We start from the raw sequence: 23769 nt of genomic DNA on the forward strand, positions 1-23769 counted from the left end.
CTTCGTTCCGTGGTTACATTTTCCTGCAAGATTATGTGGAACATTGTCTGTAGCTGGGCAATGATGTACGTGGCTAGACTCGGGGCCATTTCATTAATGTGAGGAAGATGGGGTGCCAGATGGGGTGCCAGATGCTGGGGGGGTCCTGACAGTGCTCCCACCTGAGCCCAGGCTTTGGTTTTCTTTCTCTTCCCTTCCTCCTTCTCTCTTTCCTTCCCTCCCTTCCTTTATCCTGACTCATTTTATTGACAAAGCTTCATAAAGACCAGTATGACCTAGAACTCATGGTCTAGCCAACGATGACCTTGAACTCCTGATCCTCTTGCCTTCATTTCCTAAGTATTGACATAACTTTTCAATACTTTTTTTTAATGTGTGTGTGTAAGTGCAGGCACACGTGTGCCACAGTATATATGTGGAAGGCAAAGCACAAGAATAAATCTTAGGAGTTGGTTCTCTGCTGAGTCCTAGGATCGAGCTAAGATTGTCAGACCCATGTGCGAGTGACTCTCCCCACTTTGCCATCTTGCCCCCCCCCCCACAACCTGGCTTTTATATAGTATCTCTTTGCCTTCTAGTCACTTATTTCTCTTGTTTCTAAAGGGGAGGGTTGGATATGATTGCTAGCTTACAAGTTTATCTTTAGCACAGAATCTTGTGTTTGAAAAATAAATGGCAAGGGCTGGTATACCTCAGTGGCAGTGTGTGTCCTTAACACACATGAGTTTTCGATCTCCTGTAATAAAAAAGACTGAAATAAAACCTGCATGTATAAGACAAAAACAGAATTGTTTCTTTGAATCACAATGGGCTCCCTTACCCATTCTCCCAGGAAAAGCTATTTGAAATACTAGGGCTCAGGGTTGGGGGTACAGCTTCCTGGTAACACACCTGCCTCCTGTGTGCCAGTTCCTGGGTTCAATCCCAAGCTCAACAAAGAAAAAAAAATCACTGACTTAACATCTCTCTTCAAAAAATATAAAAGTGTATAAATAAGCAAGAGGTTGGTGTCTACATGACATACATGCTTATAGGTTGCTTTCTTCTGAATCCTAGGTACCATGAATAAAAAAAGGGAACAGATACTGGAGCTAGAGAGATGGTTGATCATTAAGCGCTCTTGCTACTTTGCCAGAGGATCCAAGTTCGGTTCCCAGCACCCACATCAGGCAGCTCACAACCTCCTGCAATTCCAGCTCCAGGGTATATGGAGCCCTTGCCTGGCCTCCCCAGGCACACACAGATATACATTTCCGCACACACATAAAATAATAAAAATATGTCTTGAAAAAGAGCAGATGTATTTACCCACAGCATACCATAACTCATCCAACAGCATCAACTTCCTGCCGAGGCATTTATCTGTTGTTGCTGACTGGAACTCTCTCACTTGTGCTAGCAGGTGGGAGCATACATTTTGTGGTCCTATATATACAAGGACCTTGAACTAATAACGTTGGTTCCAGATGGTTGTTTCCTTGTATTGTCTTTTTAAAGCATCGCCAGCTGAGAAGGGAAGCATAATGTTTACAAATATGTTTTAAAAAACGTTTGCCAAAATTTTGGTGGAATCCTTAATAAAGCTGTTCGTCTCCTGCATAAATCTGAAAAAAAAAGAAAAAAAAAGAAAAAGGAAGAAAGAAACAGAAGGGGGTGGTGGTGGTGTCACTGACCTTGACATTCTCCTGGCTTCCTTCTAGCTGTGGTGTTTTTGAGGTTGTGATTATTCACCTGTGTGAACCTACCAAACCTCTTCTGGCTTGGCAGCAGGGAGACTTTTGTACCAGGCAGGTATTGCCAAAAGAAATGGAATGAGTGTCCAGCTTCGATTCACTTCCTCATACTCCTTAGGCAACAAATTTGGGGACACGCCTCTCCTTAATTCTAATAAAAGTGAGGGGAGGTTGGAGATTTAGCTCAGTGGTAGAGCGTTTTCCTAGCAAGTGCAAGGCCCTGGGTTCGGTCTTCAGCTCCAGAAAAAAAAAAAAAAAAAAAGTGCAGGGCCCCTTCTCTCCCTGGTGCAAGGGTCAAGATGCATGGGGCTGGGATGGAGTGTTGTGAGGGGTTAGTGTCTTTGAGCTTCTGCCAGGAAGCCTCCTGGCCTGGACTTAGACATTCTCAGAGCAGAGTGTGCTCTGTCTCCAGGTTAATATTTCTATTTACCCTCTGTGTCCTCTCCAGGCTGGGATTGGTCATTGGTCTCATTTGGGATTAGGAGCTCAGACTCTTTCAAGGTAATGGGCTGAGACTATGGACTCCCCCAGCTTTGACCCAGTTTATGAATAAACTCTGTGAGTGAGGGAGGAGGGGCTGGGTTTAATCTCTGTGTCTATTAACAACAGACTGGCCAGGGAAAGTTACCTGGGCAGGGTGGAGACTCGCATCTTACCCCAGAAGCCGGCCCATGGGAGCTGAGAAACACTCCCTGCCTCCTGGGGACAGGGCTGGGCTCCTCTCTAAGCTTTCTGCTGGGGAACCTCATAGTGCCAGCCCCCTTCTCCCAGTTGGCTGCAAGAAGCTGACTGGGAATTTGATTTGTTTGTCAAATCAGAGGGGGAAAATCCCAGGCTACATAGAAGGCTACAAACTACTGCCCACAAACCAAGGGACAGCAAAGGTAGACAGGCATTAAGAGAAAGTCTGGAAAGGTAGGCTAATGGGGACCTCTTAGGATCAAGGGATCAGGGATCTCATATTTCTGGGTAAGATATTAGGCATAGGGCAGGCTGGTCCCAGAGGCTGAAGGCAGATTTTTTTTTTTTTTAACAAGGTTTCTATGTAGCCCTGGCTGTCCCAGAACTTGATGTGTTGACCAGACTGGCCTTAAATTCACGGAGATCCTCCTGCCTCTGCCTCCTAGAGTCCCCGGTTTAAAGTTGTACATCACTTCACCTGGTTTAAAACCTTTCTGTTTTTTGAGACAGGTTCTCACTTTGTAGCCCAGGCTGGCCTAGAAGTCACTATGTAGACTAGGATGGTCTCGAACTCACAGAGATCTGCCTGCCTCTGCAATGCTGGGATTAAAGGCGTGAGCCAGGGGAGTCAAGCAGGTCTGGTGTCAGGAAATGGGTAAAGAGCGAGAGAGCAGGAGAGCAGGTGTTCCCTCAAAGAGACAGCCGTGCCCCATGTAGTTGTTATGTGCACAGGTGGGCTTATTGTCCACTGTTTAACACAAACTGGAAGCCCAGATGTTATGACATTTTAGAGTTACTGAAGTATAGGACAGTGAATAAAATACCCTCTGCTGTTGGGCATATCTGCTCAGTCTCCAGTTCCTCCCTCCTCCTGCCTTTGCCCGGTGAATTCTTATCCTTATGTCAGAGACCATTCCTGTTGTTTATTTATTTTAATTATTATTTTACGTTATGAGTATTTTTACCTGCAAGGATGTCTGTGCACCCTGCATGTGCCTGGTCCCCAAGAAGGTTAGAAGAGGACATTAGATGCCCTGAAACTGGAGTTAAAGATCATAGTAAGTTGACATGTGGGTCCTCAGAATTGAACCCAGATCCTCTGTAACAGCAACAGGTACTCATCATTCCTGAGCCATGTCTCCAGCCCCTGGTTTTTGTTTTCAACTCCATTTAGCACAAGCTTCCTTTAACTCAAGATCTTTCTTTTTTTTTAGATTTATTTATTTATTATGTATACAGTGTTCTGCTGCATGTACGCCTGCATTCCAGAAGAGGGCACCAGATCTCATTACAGATGGTTGTGAGCCATCATGTGGTTGCTGGGAATTGAACTCATGACCTCTGGAAGAACAGCCAGTGCTCTTAACCTCTGAGCCATCTCTCCAGCCTCCAACTCAAGATCTTTCTGCCTCAGCCTTAAAACACTGGGATTATATACATTCACCACCATACCTAGCTAGCTTTCTTTTCTTTTCTTTCTTTTTTTTTTTACATATATATGCAATGTTTATTAGTTTCTTTCTTTGATACTTTCATACATGTGTATAATACATTCTTGTTACTCTGACTCCCATCCCTGTGAAACTCCTCTTTAAAGTCCCTTTCTCCCATTCATGTCTTGGTGTTTTGTCACTGTCTTAATGAGGGTTTCTATTGCTGTGAAGAGACACCATGACCATGGCAACTCCTATAAAGGAAAACATTTCATTGAGGTGGTGGCTTACAGTTCAGAGGTTGAGTCCATTATCATCATGGCAGGGAGTATGGCAGCATGCAGGCAGACATGGTGCTGGCTACATCTTTGTTTGTTTGTTTGTTTTGAGACGGGGTCTCTCTGTGTTGCTTTGCGCCTTTCCTGGAACTCACTCTGCAGCCCAGGCTGGACTTGAACTCACAGAGATGCACCTGCCTCTGCCTCCTGAGTGCTGGGATTAAAGGTGTGTGCTACCACCGCAGGGCCACTGGTTACATCTTGATCATAAGACAACAGGAAGTAGACTATCACGCTTGACATGGCTTGTGCATATATGAGCTCTCAAAGCCCACCTCTATGGTGACACACTTCCTCCAACAAGGCCAAACTTACTCCAACAAAGCCACACCTCCTAGTAATGCCATTCTCTATGAGTTTATGGGGGTCAATTACATTCAAACGACCGCGTTCCACTCCCTGGCCCCCAGAAGCTTGTAATAATATAATGCAAAATGCATTTAGTCCAACTTCAAAAGTCCCCACAGTCTATCACACTCTCCACAATGTTTAAAAGTCTAAAGTTCAATGTGGTAGTGGGGTGCCCAAAACAGCTTGACCACAGAGCTACCATGACAGGCAACACTAGATCTAGAAAAAGCCATAAGCTGACACCACCCAGGAGTCCAACCAGAGATGGGCCAGCATCTAAGGGGAAGTACCTGACATCCCAAATATTCCAACTGTTAGATAAGATTGGATAAGATCAACAGATGTCTCTGAGCGTAGCACACACCTATTTCCCCTTTTTAGTAAGATACCTATAGATATATGTAAGCCAATCAGGGTCCTGAACCCTGGAAATCCCCTCACCCCAACCTCTGCTATGATAAAAATCCTACCCTGCCTGGGCTCAGCAGTCTCCGCTCTCATGGGTTCGTTGAACAGACAGAGAAACCAAGCTTGAGCTTGAAATAAAGGCTCTTTGCTTTTACATATGGGATTTGGTCTCCAGGGTGGTCTTTTTGGGGTCCCTGAGATCTGGGAATAACATTCAAAGTCTCTTCTGAGGTTCATGCAATCTCTTAACTATAATCCCTTGTCTTAGTTAGGGTTTCTATTGCTACAACAAAATGCCAGAAAGCAAGGTGGGGAGGAGAGGGCTTATTTGGTTTATACTTCCATGTTGCTGTTCATCACTGAAGGAAGTCAGGACAGGAACTCAACAGGGTGGGATCCTGGAGGCAGGAGCTGATGCAGAAGCCATGGAGGGGAGCTGCTTACTGACTTGCTTCCCATGACTTACTCAGCCTGCTTTCTTATAGGATCCAGGACCAGCAGCTGGGGGATGGTACCACCTACCATGGGCTGGGCCCTCCCCATTGATCACTAGATGAGAAAAAGCCTTACAGCTGGATCTCAAGGAGGCATTTCCTCAGCTGAGGCTCCTTCCTCTGATGACTCTTGTTTGTGTCAAGTTGACATAGAAAACCATGCAGTACATCCCCTATAAAATCAAAATTAAAAAAACATCATATACCTCCAACATATAATGGCACAAAATATATATTACCATTCCAAAATGTAGGAAAGAGAGTATATTGAGGGAATACTGGACCAAAGCAAGACCAAAAACCAGCCGGGCAAACTCTAAACTGCATCTCCATGTCTGATGTCAATGGAGATCTCCATCTCCACTCAGCTCTGTTGACTGTTGACACACTTCTTTCTCATGGGCTGGTTCCACTCCCTGGCTCTGGCATCCCCAACATCTTTGATTCTCCAAGGCAATCCAGGCTTCAACTTCACAGCTTCATGAAATGACCTCTCTAGGTCTCCATTCAGGGACACCCCTGACACATGCCTGGCCTCAGCTTCTGTCCCTAATCTTGGGGGCAAATTCCATAACCCGTTTCTTCTGTCCTTGACTGTAAAAGCTGGAACCACATGAATGGCAGAAGCTGTTGGAACCACATGAATGGCAGAAGCTGCCAAGTTCTGCTGCTTGCTGGAGCTGGAAAATGGCCCCCTTGTCCAGTTACATCTTCATCGGCTTTGTGTCCTTCACTGCCTAAGCTTGGCTGTCCTGAAACTGGATCTCTAGACCAGGCTGGCCTCAAACTCAGAGATCCACCCGCCTCTGCTTTCCGAATGCTGAGATTAAAGGTGGGCCCTATCACACACAGCTCTAAATTTTTCTTTTTTTTTTAATGTTTTATTTTATTTTTATGTGCATTTGTGTTTTTGCCATGGGTGTTGGAGTCCCCTGAAACTGGAGTTACAGACAGGTGTGAGCTGCCATGTGGGTGCTGGGAATTAAACTCGGGTCCTCCGAAAGAAGAGTCAGCGCTCTTAACCCCTGAGTCATCTCTCCAGCCCTCTAAGCTTTTCTTTAGTTTCTTTCCACACATTGGAAACTTAGCTGGGTGGGATCTTGCCCTGAGGTCACCACTTCCTTTATTCTATTTTTCAATCAGTTTATCTCCTTGAACACAGGATTTAGCTCCATTCCACTTTCTGCTGCTCTTTTTTTCCTCAAAATTTACCTTTTGTAATTTACTCTGCCCGGCTTGCTTCTTTCCGTTATAAATCTTCATCAGAGTGACCACTAATAACCATACGACAGAGTCTATACTAGGCTGTTGTGAGATTTCCTCTGCCCATAGAATTAATCCAAAATTCTTTACTTTAGCCTCAGGCAGACTCTTCAGACAAGGACAAAAGGCAGTCACTTTCCTCACCAAAATACCCAAGAACAATCTCTAGCCCACCTAATAGTATTCGCCTCTTCTGAAAACTCTTGAGCCAGCCCCCCACTGTTCAAATTATCCTCAGCACCACCGTCTTCCATGCTCCTACTAGCATGGCCCATGAAGCAGAGCTTAAAGCATTCCACTGCTTTCCTAAACCCAAAGTGTACCCAAGTCCAAATTCTTCCAAACAAAAGCATGGTCAGGCCTATCACAGCAATACCCCAGTCCCTGGTACCAACTTTTACCTCAGTTAGGGTTTCTATTGCTATGAAGAGACACCATGACCAAGGCAAATTTTATAAAGGGAAACATTTCATTGAGGTGGTGGCTTATAGTTCAGAGGTTCAGTCCATTATCATCATGGCAGGGAGTATGGCAGCATGCAGGCAGACATGTTGCTGGCTACATCTTGATCATAAGACAACAGGAAGTAGACTATCACACTGGACATGGCTTGTGCATATATGTGCTCTCAAAGCCCACCCCCACAGTGACATACTTCCTCTAATAAGGCCATACCTACTCCAACAAAGCCACACCTCCTAATAGTGCCACTTTCTATGAGCTTATGGTGGCCAATTATATTCAAACTACTACAGTCACCCACACTGATCTATCAGATGGAGTCTTGTGGGCTCACTTGTGGGTACATAAGTGAAAACAATGATTGTGTCTATCCAGAATCCAACAGCATCCGATAGTTAAGCAGAGTGGTCCTAGTATTCATAGCCCTTTTCCTGATCTTCTGGCTCTCACGTGCTTTCTGCCCACTCTTCCTCAATGTTCTCTGACCTCAGAGAAGTTGGTATAGGTGCTCTGTTTAGGGCTGACCTCTGAACTGTCATGTATTCTCAGTACCTTGAACAGTCATGAGTCTCTGTATTGACTGTAGTTCATTGCAAAGGGAAGTTGGCTGAAAACTAGGTGTAGCATTTGTCTATGGGTATAAATACAACTGTTTAGAAGGCAGTTTGGCATCATGTCTCTTTAGCTAAACAGCTGTGATAAGTTCCCTCCTAGGGCCTAAGACCAACACACAGAGGCATACACACACATTTTTTTTTTAAATCTAGATTGTGCATACGAGGAAAACACACATTTGTCTTTCTGAGTCTGGCTTAGTGCATTGGTCTCTAGCTCTATTCATTTTCCAACAAATGTTACAACTTCATTTTCCTTTATGGCTGAAAAAAATTTCCATTGTGCATATATGGACCAGTGTTGTCATTTTCAATGAGGGCTATACACTGGGAAAGGTCTTCATGGTGAGTCCAAAGGCTTATATTAGTTTCCTATCAATGCTCTAAAGCTATCACCATCTTGATGGATTAACCAACACACATAGATTATTTTACAGCTAGGTGAGTCACATGTCTGACAGATCTCCCTGGATCTGTTTCTAGCAGGGGCCCCTGGGTGCAGCCATGTGGAACCCTCTGGGAGCCAGCATAATTCTAAGGTAGCTACCCGTCTTGTTCCAGATGAGCCTGCCTCCCTGGGCTCCCAAGCAGCAGCTTGCTCTGAGCTGTACTGCTTGTGGTACCTCCCAGCTGGGATTAGTTACAGGGGTGAAGAATTGGGCAAGCATTCCTCCCCTTCCCCAGAGGCAGCTAGGTCTCTTTGGCCTGCTTCAAGGGCTTGAGTCAACACTGCAGAGGAGGAGGCTGGAGATAAGAGACGGAGCACAATGACTAGACAGATTGGAACCAGTTCCAGAGGGTTCCAAAGGGTTCCAGAGGGCTCCAGACGGTTGGGGCTCAGTCAGCTGGAGGCACAGCCTGCTGCATCTAACACAATTATTCTGAGGTTCAAATGGTCAACTGCCCAAGGAGAGGATGGAGGAAGCTGGGTATTGAACCTGTTTTCATAGGTTGGAGCCAGATCACTTATGACAAGTGTCACATAACTGGCTTGGACGATGGGACTGTGTGATGATAAGGCTGTGGGCCTCTCTTGTTCCCTTTGAGCCAGATCGATCCTTTTTAGAGAGATGGAATCTTTAAAAAAGCCAGGGAGGGCCGGGCGGTGGTGGCACACGCCTTTAATCCCAGCACTCGGGAGGCAGAGCCAGGCGGATCTCTGTGAGTTCGAGGCCAGCCTGGGCTACCAAGTGAGATCCAGGAAAGGCGCAAAGCTACACAGAGAAACCCTGTCTCGAAAAACCAAAAAAAAAAAAAAGCCAGGGAGGTCCTCAACTAACAGCTGCCTTGGATGTCCAGCCAAGTCAGTAAGTGTGGGCTGCTGGTTCTTAAACATTGGGCAGTTGTTTACTAGCAATTCCTATTTTTACACCTGACAACACACACACACACACACACACACACACACACACACCAGCATGGGGAGGGGGTTAGGATGGGCTGGGGACTGAAGGCCAAGCATAGCAGTATGGTTGTTAAACACACAGACCCTAGAATCAGAGAACCCAGGTTCAAATGACAGCTCTGCCATTTTCTATTTGCACAACCTTGGGCAGACTAGTTAACTTTGGCTTCCCTGTTACTCAACATGGGTTAGTTCACAAGGGTTAGTATCTGTGAACACAGACTTCGGCTTCGGCCTAACCATCATGTGGCTTTAATAACTATGCTGGTTAGTCTTTAAAAATACTTATTTATGGGTATGTGTGTGTGTGTATGTTCACATGCTGGAAGAGGTTGGAGTGATGTTGGATCCCTTGGAGCTAGAGTTACACACAGTTGTCAATTACTGTTGTGGGTGCTGGAGATCAAACTGAAGTCATGTGTAAGAACAATGTACATGCTAAGCGGCTGAGCCATCTTTCCAGCACCGTATTGGTGAGTTTTAACTGTCCATTTGACATACCTAGACTCAGCTCAGAAGAGAGTCTTACTGAGGAATTCTTTGGACCAGATTGGCCAGTGGCCATGTCAAGGGGTGGGAGGTGATTGCCGTCTAATTGATAGGGAGACCCAGTCCATTATGAGAGACGCTATTCCCTATGCTGGGCTCGGAACCATGGAAGACTAGAGAAAGCTTGGGCTTAGTACTAGAGCAAACAACCAAGGATCCATGTGTTTCTTCTCTCTGTACTCTTGACTGCAGACATGATGCTTTAAGTTCCTGCCTTGGCTACCAGGAAATCACGGGCTGTAATCTCGAATGGTAAGCCAAATAAGACCCCCTGACCCCTAAGTTGTTTTTTGTCAAGACATTTCATCACAGCCAGAGAAATAAAGCCAGGACATTAACTCATGACAATGTATAATCCATCCTGGAGGATAACCTTGAAGCCTGTTCCTCAAGCATATAGACTCCAGAAGCCATGCTTTTCTGCTGCAAATTAGAGTCAACGTCTCAAGTGATTCATCATGAAGAAAATCTAGGCCACAACCTGGACTGAACAATTATGGTGGTCGCCAGTGGGACATGTTCCTAGTGAAGCACATTTTAGATGACCATTCTACTCCATGATATACTGCCGGAATCCTAGTTATAGTGAGTCCTTCTATGAGCTTCAGTTATTTTTTAGTCATCGTCATCATCGTCATTTTCTTCATCATCATCATCATCATCTGTGGTGTTGGAGATTGAATACAGGACCTTTTGCAAAAAAAAATTTAGGCAAGTATTCTGCCATTAGCCATATTCCCACCCCGAGTTACTTTTAATTATATTTATTTTTTTAATTAAAAATTATTTTGGCTGCTCTTTTTCATTTTTGAAGATTTATTTAATCATGTATAGACTGTTCTGCCTGCGTGCCACCAGAGGGCACCAGATCTCATTACGGATGGTTGTGAGCTGGGAATTGAAGGTGGGACTCTGGGAGAGCAGGCAATGCCCTTAACCACTCAGCCATCTCTCAGGCCCCCTGTTGTTCTTTCAAGACAGTTTTTCTGTGTAACAGCCCCGACCATCTTAAAACTGACTCTGTAGACCAGGCTGGCCTCAAACTCACAGAGATCCACCTGCCTCTGCCTCTTGAGTGCTGGGATTAAAGGCGTGTGCCATTTCCGCCTGGCTTATATTTAATTCTTTTGACACATGGTTTTCTTTATTGACTGTGACGAGTTTTGTGTAATGAAGCTGGCCTGCGACTCTCAATGCCCAGTGTCCATGCCCAGAGTGCTGGAATTACACACGTGCACCACAGAAGAAGTTGGCTTTGGCTCATGGCTCTAATAGGGAACCGACCCATTTTGATTAGAAACAGCATTGCTTATGAAGGTTCTCTGTCCCTTTGGTAAATGTGTCCTCAGAGAAGACCACATTTTGAGTTCCCAGCTGATGAACCCGCTTTTCTCCTCATCTCCCACGCAGGTTTCCCTGGAGGTTCCAGGGTCTAAATTCTGAGATGAGAATTCTGCTTCCTACAAGAAGGGAGAGATGCCAGGATCGATAAGGCGGGGTAAGTGGAAAGATGACGGATGCAGATGTTCTCGAACAAACAGCTCTTGGTGTGGAAGTACCAGGTCAGAAGAGAACCACGTGAGCTAGGCTCAAACCAGAGAACTCCCTCTTCGTCTCAAGAGGTGGTGGTGTAAGTGTGAGCAAGAGATGGTGACAGATCCCCCTAGATGGCAAGCTTGACTCCCACCTGTTAAATGATCACAGTCACCCCACAGAGGCAGCCAGAACTAGCGCCAGTAAACGGGACTTAGAGATGCTGAGTTGGCGTGAGGGTGACGTGGTTTCTGGTCAATGGAGATGCTCAAGCAGGGAAAAGGTGAGACATTTGTGCCTCTTAGAGAATAGAGAAACACAGTCGGTGGAGGCACCTTCCAACTTTAGGATGCTATGCTCTGTAGTGGGATCTACACTTCATACGTAAGTGACTTGAGAATCTTTAGGACGTATATTTGTGTGTGACCGTGCGTGCGTGCGTGCGTGCGTGCGTGCGTGTGTGTGTGTGTGTGTGTGTGTGTGTGTGTGTGTTACAGCATTCACACGAAAGGCAGAGGACGCCTTGCAGGACTCAGTTGTTTTTTTTTTTTTTCTTGCCATTATGTGAATCCCAGGATCAAACCCAGATCATCAGGCTTGCTGGTAACAGCCTTGACTGGCTGCTGAGCTGTCTTGCTGGTTCATTATTTCCCCTTGTACTTCTGTCTATCTACCCTCTCTTCCCATTCTAATAGTTACTGAGCACACTTTTTTTTTTTTTTTTTTTTTTTTTTTTTTTTTTTTTTGCAAGAGTTGTGGTGGGTGTCTGGCAGTTGAGACAACATGCCATTTTTCCTGGTTGTCTAAGTTTTGTTTTTTTTTTTTTTTTTTAAATGAAACTTACTAAGGTTACATTCCTCTGAGAAAACCCTGGAAGAATTAGAAAACAACTGTCCCTTAATACTTTGGCACCTGAAGTAGGACACTTAGGGCTGATCTTGATTTAAGATTAACGTTCTGGGGGCGGTGGTGGCACACAACTTTAATCCCAGCACTCGGGAGGCAGAGGCAGGCGGATCTCTGTGAGTTCGAGGGCAGCCTGGACTACCAAGTGAGTTCCAGGAAAGGCGCAAAGCTACATAGAGAAGCCCTGTCTCGAAAAACCAAAAAAAAAAAAAAAAAGAAAGAAAGAAAGAAAGAAAGAAAGAAAGAAAGAAAGAAAGAAAGAAAAGTAAAAGCAAACAAACAAAACGAAACAAACGAAGATTAACATTCTGTTATCTCGTCAGCCCTAGGGCACAGAGGGACCTATCCTTGGAAGATAGAAGCTAGCTGCCAGCATCCTGAAGTGGCTACAGACCTCAAGTTTTTGGTCCTCTGCTGCCTCCTTGTGGACAAGTTAGGAATAACAGCTCAAGGTTTCACAGGGCTACGTAAGAATTGGTGGAGGGTTAGTGAGCGGGTAAGTGAGACTTAGGTTTCCAGAAGAGAGGGGCCAAACTGTTAACGATGCAAAGACACTCTCCTCTTTTTCAACTCTTTATTTTTACTCCAGACACATGGTTTTCAGTGAGAATATGACCACCTAAAGACTCCCTCCTCGGACCTTGAGCAGCTCCTCTGGGGTGTCATATCAGTCTTCCCACACCTCCTCTTCCTGGAGTTGTACACCTTTAGGTTTCTCCCTCTGGCTTTGTGGCTTTCACACCACTCCATCACCGACTCTTTCTCCACCGTTTTCTGCAACCTGCACACCTTCCCTCCCATCCATGCTCCTGCATCCTCGACACACACCCCCTCCCTGCACTGCTCAGGTACTGCTCAGCGGCCGGGTCCTTTTTGTTTGGAAAGTGAGAGAGGGGAACACTTGAACACAATGAGGGGAAGGGATTCTGAGTCACTGGGCACACCCTGCTGGAATCTGGTGCTGTCCTAATCACAGAATCGTCTTCTACTTATAGCCCAGCTGCTTCCTTCCCGGGTCAGCAGCCCCCACCTACCACACTGCCCGACGTGGCTCTCCATCCCCTTCCACAGAGTCACAGTGGCCTCGGGGGCCCTTCCCTCTCCTGCCAATGGGGGAGGATGGGTTGTCTGGCCTTTCTACTACCTGCCACCTGGGTCTCCTCTTCCCAGCTGGGAGCCAGGAAACTACCCAGGAACCTGGCCCGCTCGCTCGCTTCCCCTGCTCTCATGCCTCCAGACCCTGCCGCAGCCTCCGGTCCAGGGCTAGGAGCTGCCTCAAGAAGCCCCGGTTGGGGATGATACCCCGGTGATCCTTGACTTTCTTGATGGCCTCCACGAGGGTGAAGTGATGATAAAGCATGAGGTAGGCCAGCACCAGGGTGGCCGATCTGCTCACTCCCACAGCACAGTGGACCAGGATCTTCCCTGCGAAGAGGCAGACAAAGCGACATCTGAGACACTGCCGAGTGATGGCCTGGAGGAGGCTTGGGAAGAGGTCAGCATGGGCCGAGGGAACGGAAGAAGGTAAACCGAGGCACACGGAGGCAGGGATGGGCGAGGATGAGTGGTGTTTGGAATGCAGATCCTGGGCTGGCGAGATGGCTCAGTGGGGAAGGCATTTTCCACACAAGCCCAACGACTTGAGTGTCCGCCTCCAGAACCCATGGAAAGATCAGAGACCCGACCTCCACAACGTTGTCCCCTGACTCCCACAGATCCACCGGGGCACACATGTGTGCGTAACACACACACACACACACACACACACACACACACACACACACACACACACACTCAGCAGCAGAGTGTGTGCTTAGCATGAGCAAGGCCCCGGGGTTCGATCCCCAGCACTTCAAACAAATAATGAAAGTCCCTGGCAAAGGGGTGAGGCCAGGGCAGAATAGAATGGAGAAGGAATTCTGAAACTTGTTCAGAAACCTGAGCAGAGCTCAGGGGTGGCTCTCATTCCTGTTGTAAACCAGAGCCTTGAACAGAGCAGGGACTCCTCCGCCTACATTGGCTGAATACATCTGCAGGAATCCTATGCTGAGTCTAGCCTGTGTTAGGGCTTCTCCAACCCTTCTTTCATGTACATGTGTATGTGGTGTGTGTGTGTGGTGTGTGTGTGTGTGTGTGTTGGAGCCCATTTGGGTTTCCGGGTGGCTTTACCCAGCAGGTCTACATAAAGAGGATGACTGGACCACGGGCCTGAGTATCAGGTGCTTGGAAGGGTCTACCCTTGGCTGTATCTCGCAACGGGGAGGTCTTTGCTCCTCCCCTTGACATTGTCATAAAGAGCCCTTTGGAGTGAAGTTCTGTCCTGGTGGGTTTGGAACCAGGCCCTCCCGAGGCTATCCTGTGTTTTCTGTCTTTCCTCTTGTCGTCTAGGTATCTCTTTCTATCTACATATTCCTCACTTCTCCCTACTCAAGAGTACCCTGGGGGTGTAAGAGGGAGCTGGTCTCCCTCGTGTGTGTGTGTGTGTGTGTGTGTGTGTGTGTGTGTGTGTGTGTGTGTACAGATGTGAGTGTGCTTGGGGAGGCCAGAAGTCAATGTTGGGTGCCATCTTTTTTTTTTTTTTTTTTTTGACACAGGGTCTCTTGCTGAACCTGGAGTCTGCGGAACAGGCTAGGCAGGCTGCCCAGCCAGCCCCAGGAGCCTCCTAAACTTGGCCTCCGCAGTGTTAGGAGACAGTGCCTTTGCATGGCAAGATCTTTAGCACCTGAGTCATCTGCCCAGTTCCTCCCTAACTCTTCTTCTGCTGCTTGAATTTTTGGTATTTGAGACTGAGTCTTGCTATGTCGCCCAGGCTAAGCTCAGGCTGTCTGCCATTCAGACAGGGCTCCTGTCTGAGCCTCTGGGGTGGTTGAGATGATGGTCACATGGCATTACACCTTACTCTCTCACCTTTCTGTCTCACTGTTTCTCTCAACCACTGACAATATTTTCATCTATGTATATGGTTGTTTCTTGATATTCAGAGTGGATTGATTCCTGGAAAACCTCCCCATTACCCACACTCATGGATGCTCAGTTCCCACATATAAAATGATATAGCACTTACATACCCCCCCCCACACCCCCTTGTATACTTTCAATCATCCCTGGATTATTTATGTCCATAATACAATGTAAATTCTCTGTAAATACATGTTATGCTATATTGTCCATGGAATAATAAAAGAAGTCTAAACACATTCTGTATGTACTTCTACACCCAAATATTTTCAGTCTGTGCTTGGCTGAATCCACTGATGCAGAACTCAGTTATACAGAGGGCCAACTGTATTTTTTTTTTCCTGATAACTAAGGCTTTTTAAAACCATGTTTAAAGTTTTGTTTTATGACAGGAGAGTATGGAAACAGGTTTTTTTAAAAAAGCATAAAAGTTACGACACTCATAACCTCAGCATCTAGAAGTAGCTTTCCACTTCAAATGATGCCCTCATCACCTTTCAAAATACTACCTGGAAAAAGAGGATCGAGAGAACATTTTTCTTTCCTTAGCACCAGGTCCTAAGCCGTTTGTCTTATTGCTAGACTCTTGCTCCATCCTTGGACCCTGGGGCTTCTGAATGCTACACCCATCGTTCTCCCCCCCCCCCCCCATCTGCTTTCTCTCCTACCTCCTGGCTGGCTCAGTGCCCGATGGATGAAGTCCGCAGCCGTCTGAAAGTGGATGCTCATGTCAAAGGCTGGCGAGTCATGGGCCTCGACCCCCAGGTAGCGGATGCCCAGTCCCTCGTAGGCCTCAGGGGTGCCCCTCCACCGGCTGTGTGAGGCATTGAGGACATGGGTGATGCCCAGGCGACGTAGCTCACGGCGGTTGTTGGCCATGTCCCTATGTTAAATAGAAGTTAACAAAGGGAAATGGGAATCCAGGATGCCAGGAAGCTTCAGGCTAGATGCTGTTGTTGGCTGCAACCTCCACTGCGCTTAACTAATGCCCTAGGGCAGTGGAAAATGGCAGATGTGAGGTCTCATCCTGTGAGCAGTGTCTGAGAGGTAACGATTGGGCTGGGGAAGAGAATCGAAGGGGATGGGGTCAAGATGACTGTAATCAAATATTGGGAGTGCTCTGAGGAAGTGGAATTTTCCTCGCAGGGCTCTAAAGGATGGAACGAGGATCAAGGGATTCAAGATCTGGAACACCGATGTTGATTTCATGTGAGGGAAGTGCATATTAAGAGAGAACTCTAGCTGGAGAGAGGTTAGAGGGCTTCACGAGTCATTCTCCTGACACCGGGCTGTCCAGCCAGAGAGAAGTCCTCAGTGGACAGAGTCTGGGGTGGACGGATGTGTGCATCAGGAGAATTGCTGGACCCCTTCCTATGTTCAGGTCTTTGCTAGGGCTATGGGTGTAACTTCATGGTAGGGTGTGTGCTTCGTTTGTGCAATACTCTGGATTTGGTTCCCAGAACCAATAAGTGAATTCAGGGGCTGGAGAGATGGCTCAGCGGTTAAGAGCACTGGCTGCTCTCCCAGAGGTCCCGAGTTCAATTCCCAGCAACCACACGGCAGCTCACAACTGTCTATAACATGTAGTTCCATGGTGTCCAGTGACCTCTTCTGGTGTGCAGACAGACACACATGCAGACAAAACATCCATATACATAAACTACACAAATAAATGAATACATAAATGCATGCATGGGTAAATAAATCCCTGATAATCTCTAGGTTAAATGGGTCTGACAGTCATTCCCCAACCCTCTCCTGCTTTATGTTTTCCTTGATGTCTGGAAACCTCCTCTGTTAGCTCGTTCCTCTAGGGCTCTTGTTTAGGCTGATCTATAGTCACCTTCAGACATTCATCTGCCCCATACCCTAGCAGCTTAGTGGTAGAAACCCCTCAGGCAAGATGGTCAGATGCCAGCGTAGACAAGCCATCTAGTGAAAACTCCCTACCTAGAGAGGCCACCGAACCCAATCCCCAAACTGCTGGCACTCCTGCTTCTAGCCTGTGTGACCCTGGTGCAGTCACACCTTCCCCTTTGCTCATCTGTAGCCCAGGGAGAGTGACCCCCCCTACCTCCCAAAGATGCTATGAGGATTAAGAAAGTGAAACAAAACAAAACAAAACACAAAACAAAAAAACCTCACATATTAGGGAATGCGCCCCCTTTGATGATTTTCTCTTCATGACCCTTGACTCTGGTGGCTTCGCTTGGTCCTCCCTTCAGCCTTCTGCCTACTGTTTCTACCTTTGGCTGGAAGGTCAGAACAATGTGCCTAGCCTATAGTGCTGACACTTCATATGAGATCTTCCCTAAACAAGTACCACAAATTCCTAAACAGAGTTTCTCTGCCCAGAGTCGAGTATTTTAATAATTCCCCCCCCCCCACAAAACCCCTCAAACCCTCCAGCTTCTACTCTTTGTTCATGTATCTGCTCCCTTCACTCTTCAGCCTGGAACCAGCAAGGTAAGTCAGTGTCTGCCTGCCACCTTTCTGCTTGTACACCCACGCACACACTCAGCCATGGGGTCCCGGCCACCCATTACATACTGGTCTCCGAGGTAGAGGCCTGGCCAGACCTCATCGGCATGGTTACAGGCTGTCTTGCCTGTGTAGAGGAGCCTCTCCAACTCAAAGACGTTGAGGAAAGGATGGTGCACCGTGTGCATCTCCTCCAGGCTCCCTCGAGTGCGAACGGGGGACCTTGAGCTGCCGCGGGAGAAGCGGGCCATAAAAGTCATGGAGGCCCAGAGCCAGTTACCGGGGCACATCTTCAAGGTGTCGGGGAACTGTGGCTTGAGTGATGATGGGCTCCGTCACCAGGCAGCCGTTGCTGGAAGTGAAGGGGTGTCAGGCATACTTGAGTGAATCCAGAAAAGCTGTTTCCTTTTCTCCTCACAGGGTTGGGTCCTGGGGAGTAGCAGGTCCTTAAGCAATAGAAGGCAAGGCTAGCCTAAGAGCTCAAATGCCTCCTTTCTCTAGCTGCTGTGGGTCCCTCCACTAAGCTCTGGTTCTGCCGCCCAAGGAGGTGGGAGTCACATGTCCTTGTTTACGAGAAGAAGGAGTTGCCCAGCTGCTGTTTCTCCTCCGTCGCCCTGCCCCCACTGCCAACCAACACAGAAACACGCGCACATACATTGGACACTCTGGTACTTCCACACACTGCCAGGACACTTGCCAGCCCAAATCTGGGTCTCATCTGGCTGGGGTTATAGGCAGAGTGTCTAGGGAGCTGGGATGGGGATGGAAGCGGGCTGTAGAGCCATCCAGAGAGAATTATCAAGAAGATAACAGCAGCTGGGCCCGTGGCATATGCCAGACATGCCTCCTGGGTGCCAGAGAGATGACGCGCCTTAACCCATGCCTGCCCCGCGTGTGGCCAAGATAAGCTTGTCCACCTGAAGGCTATTGGGAGGGTGAAGAGTGGGGGATGATAAGAAGAGGAAAAGTGAGTTTGGGAAAAGATTTGCTGAATGTAAGAGCTGGTGGAAGAAAGACTTCAATCTATGCCCACAAGCCTGTGAGTGGGAGGAGCAAAAAATCTCCCCCCCCCTTCCACTCCTTTGACTAAACCTCATCCCTCAGGAGAGAAGTCTGAGTCAAAGCAGGGTTGGAGCTTTGTGTCTGTGTCTGGTGGGGGCAGGGCAGAAGTGGAAGCAAGGGGAGAAGATGGGGAGGGGGAGATGAGAGATCCCGCAGGCCCAGGGGGCAGCTGAGAGGTTCAGAATTATCACCTTTGGTTGCTGTTGGCATCAACCGACCCTGCGCAGTCCGTGGAGCAGGGTCAGTCGGCCCCGAGGGGCCTAGCAGGTGTGTCTCAACATACCTGTAGAGAGCAGGCCCTTGGGAAAGTGGGGCTCCTGCTTTGAGCCTCACAGCTGGAACAGCTTGCCTTTGAGGCTTGCCCTAGGACACTGGGGCAGACAGACAACTATGGGAGACCCCTTGTCTTCAGTTCTAGGTATGGTCCTGCGTGTTTTTTTTTTTTTTTTGGCAAGGGCGGGCTAAGCTGCAGAATTCCCTCCCATTCTCTTTGGGGCCGTCTGTCTCAGGGACCTCAGCGGACTGTCCAGCGATAAGAAGCCATCTTGGCCCATGGCCATACAGGGATCCCATGCCACACTCCCCAGCCAGGCCTAGCTCTCTCTTCTCCCAGGGTCAGGAGACACCAGTCTCTCAGAAGACACCGCAAACAAGGGCAGCGAGAGTGTACTTATAAAGGATGAGTCCATATTCAGGAGTTCAGGGACAGATAGGTTTTCAAAGGCTGGGTTAGAAGAAGCACATAAATCTATCACTACAGTCGACATCACCACCACCACCACCACCACCACCACCACCACCACCACCACCACCACCACCCCACCTAACACCTACCTCTCCTCCTCGGGCTCAAAGACCCATCCTTTCCCTCCAACAACCTTCCTCAGAATAGATTCTGCTGCCTTAGTGATGATGAAAGGTAAGGAGCTGGAAGGAGAGCCGAAGCAGCGAGCAGTGGTCCTCGGGACTGGTCCTGGTGTGGAGGAGCCGGGTTCGGTCCGGAATACACCCCTGGGCCTTCTCCAATCCCATTAACCCGCCGCCAGAGGCTCTGGCCCCTGCCCCCCTCCCTCCGTCTGCTGTCGCGGTAGTAACAGGTTCGTGGCTGTCGCCTTAGCCCCGGTGACTACCCAGCCAGCCAGGCGCTGAGGGGAAACGAGGCGCAGCGAGGCGCGTGGCAGTGCCCCTATGTCCCTGTCCCGCCCCGGTCCCCGTCCCCTCGCCCACAGGTCTCTACCTCTTGGTTGCGAGGGTCTCAGATGCCGAGGTGGCCTGCGGACTTCCGCAGTCCGGCGGCGCCCATGGCTCCTGCGCGGCCCCCCTCCGCCGCTGCGCCGCCGCCCCGGCGCGCAGGTGGATCGCAGCTATTTTTATGCCATGACACGCACATCGAAGCAGGTTCCTCTCGGTGTGCGCCCCGGTGACACCCAGGGACACCGTCTCGCGCAGCGGTGGGAGCCGCCACACCGCAGCGACACAGCCCGCCCCTGTTTACAGCCCCCGCGCAGCCCCGCAGCCCCGCCTCGTCTGCACGGCAGGGCTGCTGCCCGGCAGGCCAATGGCAAAGCCTTGTGCAAGCCTTCCCAGGCAGGGTCTTCACACTGCTCGCTCTTCCCAGACAGAATTAGTGAATTACAGACAGGGCCTGCTCCCCTCACTTGTACACTCACTCTAGGGAACAATCCTCAGCCACCCTTGCTATTATTAGCGGTTACCATATGCTAAGCGCTTCACCTGTCGTAGTGGGTTTTAATACTCATCAGAGACATATAAGGTGGGCATCTCATCTGCATTTCACGAAGGAAGAGACCGAAGCATATAGAGGCTAAGCCCAGGTCACCAACTAGGTATTGGTAGAGCCGAGCTTCAGGTGATGGTAGCGAGACTCTGAAGTTCCTGCCATGACCTGTCTCAAATGTGCTTCCCCACACAAGCAGTATGCATCTTGGGGTTCATTCAGAAAGCCATTTCTGCATGTTCAGCGCACGGTGCACTCCGTTTAACCCAGAAGGAATGAATCTTCATTTCTTTCCAACAAGCTGCCTTTTAGTGGTATTTACCAACACCTGCTTCGCTATGGTCAACACCAAGTTCTTAAGCATTCTGAGTCAAGGGTCGGTGTTGCCTTTCCTAAATGTCTCCCTCACTTCTTATCTTAGGATTTCTATTGCTGAGATGAAACATCACGACCAAAAAGCAAGCTGGGGAGGAAAGGGTTTATTTGGCTTAAACTTCCACATGGTAGTTCCTCAATGAAGGAAGTCGGAACAGGAACTCAAAACCTTCAGGATCCTGGAGGCAGGAGCTGATGCAGAGGCCATGGAGGGGTGCTTCTTACTGGCTTGCTCCCTAATGGCTTGCTCTGCTTGCTTTCTTATAGAACCCAGGACTCCAGCCCAGAGACATCATCATCCACAATGGTCTGAGCTCTCCCATATCAATCACCAATTAAGAAAATAATCCCAGCACTTGGGAGGCAGAGCCAGGTGGATTTCTGTGAGTTCGAGGCCAGCCTGGGCTACCAAGTGAGTCCCAGGAAAGGCACAAAGCTACACAGAGAAACCCTGTCTCGAAAAAAAACAAAACAAAACAAAACAAAACAAAAAAAAAAAAAAAAAAAAAAAAAGAAAATGACTTATGGGCTTGCCTACAGGCCACTCTTATGGAGGCATTTTCTCATGTAAGGATCCCTCCTTTCAGATGACTTGTGGTAGTATTGTGTCCCCCAAAATATTATGTACCATAGTAAACTTATCTGGGGTCAGAGAACAGAACAGCTACAATATTAAACATAGATGTTAGGCAGTGGTAGCACATACCTTGATTCCTAGCATTCCAGAGGCAGAGATCCACCTGGATCTCTGTGAATTTGAAGCCATACTGGAAACATCCAGGCATGGTGACTCACACCTTTAATCCCAAGAAGTGAGCCTTTAATCCCAGGAAGTGAGGGCAGAAAGCAGAAAGGTATTTAAGGCATGAAGACCAGAAACTAGAAACTTTTAGCTGGTTAAGCTTTCAGGCTTTTGAGAAGCAGTTCAGCTGAGATTCATTCTGGATGAGGACTCAGAGGCTTCCAGTCTGAGGAAACAGGATGAGCTGAGGAACTGGCAAAGTGAGGAAGCTGTGGCTTGTTCTGCTTCTCTGGTCTTCCAGCATTCACCTCAACACCCAGCCTCAGGTTTGATTTTATTAATAAGATCATTTAAGATTCATGCTACAATGACTTTAGCCCGTGTCAAGTTGACACAAAACCACCCAGCGCACTGCACGGAGACACCCAGGATGGAGAACAAGAATGAAAGTGATCAGATGGTGCTGTTGAGAAGCAGGCAGAGCTCCAGCTGCCTAGTGGAAGGAAGGCGGGAGATAGGTAAGCAGGGGCAGGGCAGTGTGAACTGTGGTTGAGGTTCGAAGCTGGAGCATCTCCAGCCGTGAGAATAGATGAGACTGTATCTGAGGGACAAAGGAAGCATCATCAGCCACAACACCAACCACCCCACGTCTTGGGGACAGTCAGGCACCTCCCCATTCGCTGCCCTTTGACCCGGCAGCAGTTTGTTTCCCATCTTTTTCTTCTCTAAAGGAGCAGGATTCCATTCCACCTTCCTTCGTCTCTCCTTGTCCCTTTTGTCATGGTGCTTTTTCATAGAGATGAAATCCTCACTGTCTGCAATTGAGATGGCTGAGATTTTAATTTTTATGTCTAGGAAAACATTCCAACAGTTTACCATGAAATAAGTTGTGAAAGGGCACTTAGTTTGGGAGTCGGAGGCTAGAAGATCAGGAGTGTAAGGCTAGCCTCAGGCATATCATGATTTTTTTTGAGGTCAGCTTGGGCTACATGAGACCTTGCCAAAGGCAGGGGGAAGATACCCTAGTGATGTAGCTCAGTAGAGTGCTTGCCTGGCATGCATACAGTCCTAGCATTTAGTAGGATCAGAAGTTTAAGGAGTTGTTTTTGGCTCCATCGTAAATTAGATGTTTGTGGATAAAGCTCTTCTCAATTTTGTTGCTGTTGCTTGTTCTGATACAGGCTCTTGCTTTGTAGCTTAGGCTGTCCTTGAACCTTAAAGCTTCCAGTTCAGTCCGCTCAGGTATGGGATTGCAGGTGTATACCACTATGCCTGGTTCCATGACCCCAGGGTTTTTACTCACTTGTTTTACAAGATTTCTGCTCCAACCTTGCATTGCACTTTCCTCTGAAACTCACTTCAAAGCACAGAATGGATAATCAGGGCATCTGATGATACAAGTCACCAGAGAAGCTCTTCATGGACCAGCATCTCCGTGAAGGTGATTTTCATGAGTTAACCCAGACGGCTTGCATACCACAAAACTACAGGAAAAGTGGAGAGGGGAAAGAAGTGGGAGGGTTAGCCAGGAAAGATAAGGGAGAAGGTAGGATGAGGAAAGAGAGGCAGGAAAGAGAAACAGCGGGAGTCATCTGTCAGTCTCTTGGGCTTCACATGTCACATCATTGAACCCCACCCCCATTTTAAGCAAGTATAATCCTCAGTGAATATTCCAGGAGACTGATATTTACTGTGCTAAGTAACCCACTCACAGCTAGTTGGTGCCAGAACACAGGTTCAAACCCAGACCATCTTATTTAAAGCTGTACCTTTTCAAGATCAGACTGAAGAACCATTCTTTTGTTGTTGTTGTTGTTGTTGTTAATGCTCTTCCAGATCTGCTTTATTCCTGATTTCCTTGCTTCATGTCTATTTCTGTTAAAGGACCTAGGTTTACTTCATGTGCTTAAACCCCTGTTCCTTATAGTCGAGGTTATGAGTGAGTGTATGAACAGAACAGAGGTGAAATAGAAACTATTGAGAAGGGGATGGGTGGGGCTGGTGTCCGGCTCAGCCGGGAGTGGTAGCACACACTTGTTCGGTGGAGGTGGAAGGGTAAAGAAGGAGTTCAAGATAGCCTTCGGCTACACTGTAAGTTTTATTGCTAGCCTGGGCTATGAGACCCTGTCTTAAAAAAAAAAAAATCTCCAGTACTTGCAGGGCAGTGGTGGTGCATGCCTTTATGTGGGAGTCCAGCTCCCATCTTTGGAAGGGTTCTTAGGTGGGTGGAGGAGAGAGGAATG

General features: G+C 47.9%; 1 protein-coding gene across 2 annotated transcripts; it reads right to left on the bottom strand.

Moving 5' to 3' along the window:
• Positions 1-12730: 12730 nt before the first annotated feature.
• On the bottom strand, positions 12731-20228 carry Dusp26 (dual specificity phosphatase 26). 2 transcript variants are annotated; one of them, XM_015992766.3, is made up of 5 exons: positions 19909-20228; positions 19506-19644; positions 17679-17961; positions 15797-16011; positions 12731-13595 (listed from the first exon to the last, which is right to left on the bottom strand). In XM_015992766.3, the coding sequence occupies exons 3-5, from the start codon at positions 17897-17899 to the stop codon at positions 13396-13398; spliced, it is 636 nt and encodes a 211-aa protein (XP_015848252.1). In that variant the 5' UTR covers positions 17900-17961; positions 19506-19644; positions 19909-20228; the 3' UTR covers positions 12731-13395. The 2 variants fall into 2 exon arrangements, with proteins under 2 accessions (XP_015848252.1, XP_015848253.1); XM_015992767.3 differs by having other exon boundaries at positions 17679-18038; positions 19909-20046.
• Between the last annotated feature and the right edge of the window lie 3541 nt (positions 20229-23769).

Source organism: Peromyscus maniculatus, chromosome 17 (genome assembly GCF_049852395.1).
Source record: "Peromyscus maniculatus bairdii isolate BWxNUB_F1_BW_parent chromosome 17, HU_Pman_BW_mat_3.1, whole genome shotgun sequence".
Classification (NCBI taxonomy): domain Eukaryota; kingdom Metazoa; phylum Chordata; class Mammalia; order Rodentia; family Cricetidae; genus Peromyscus; species Peromyscus maniculatus.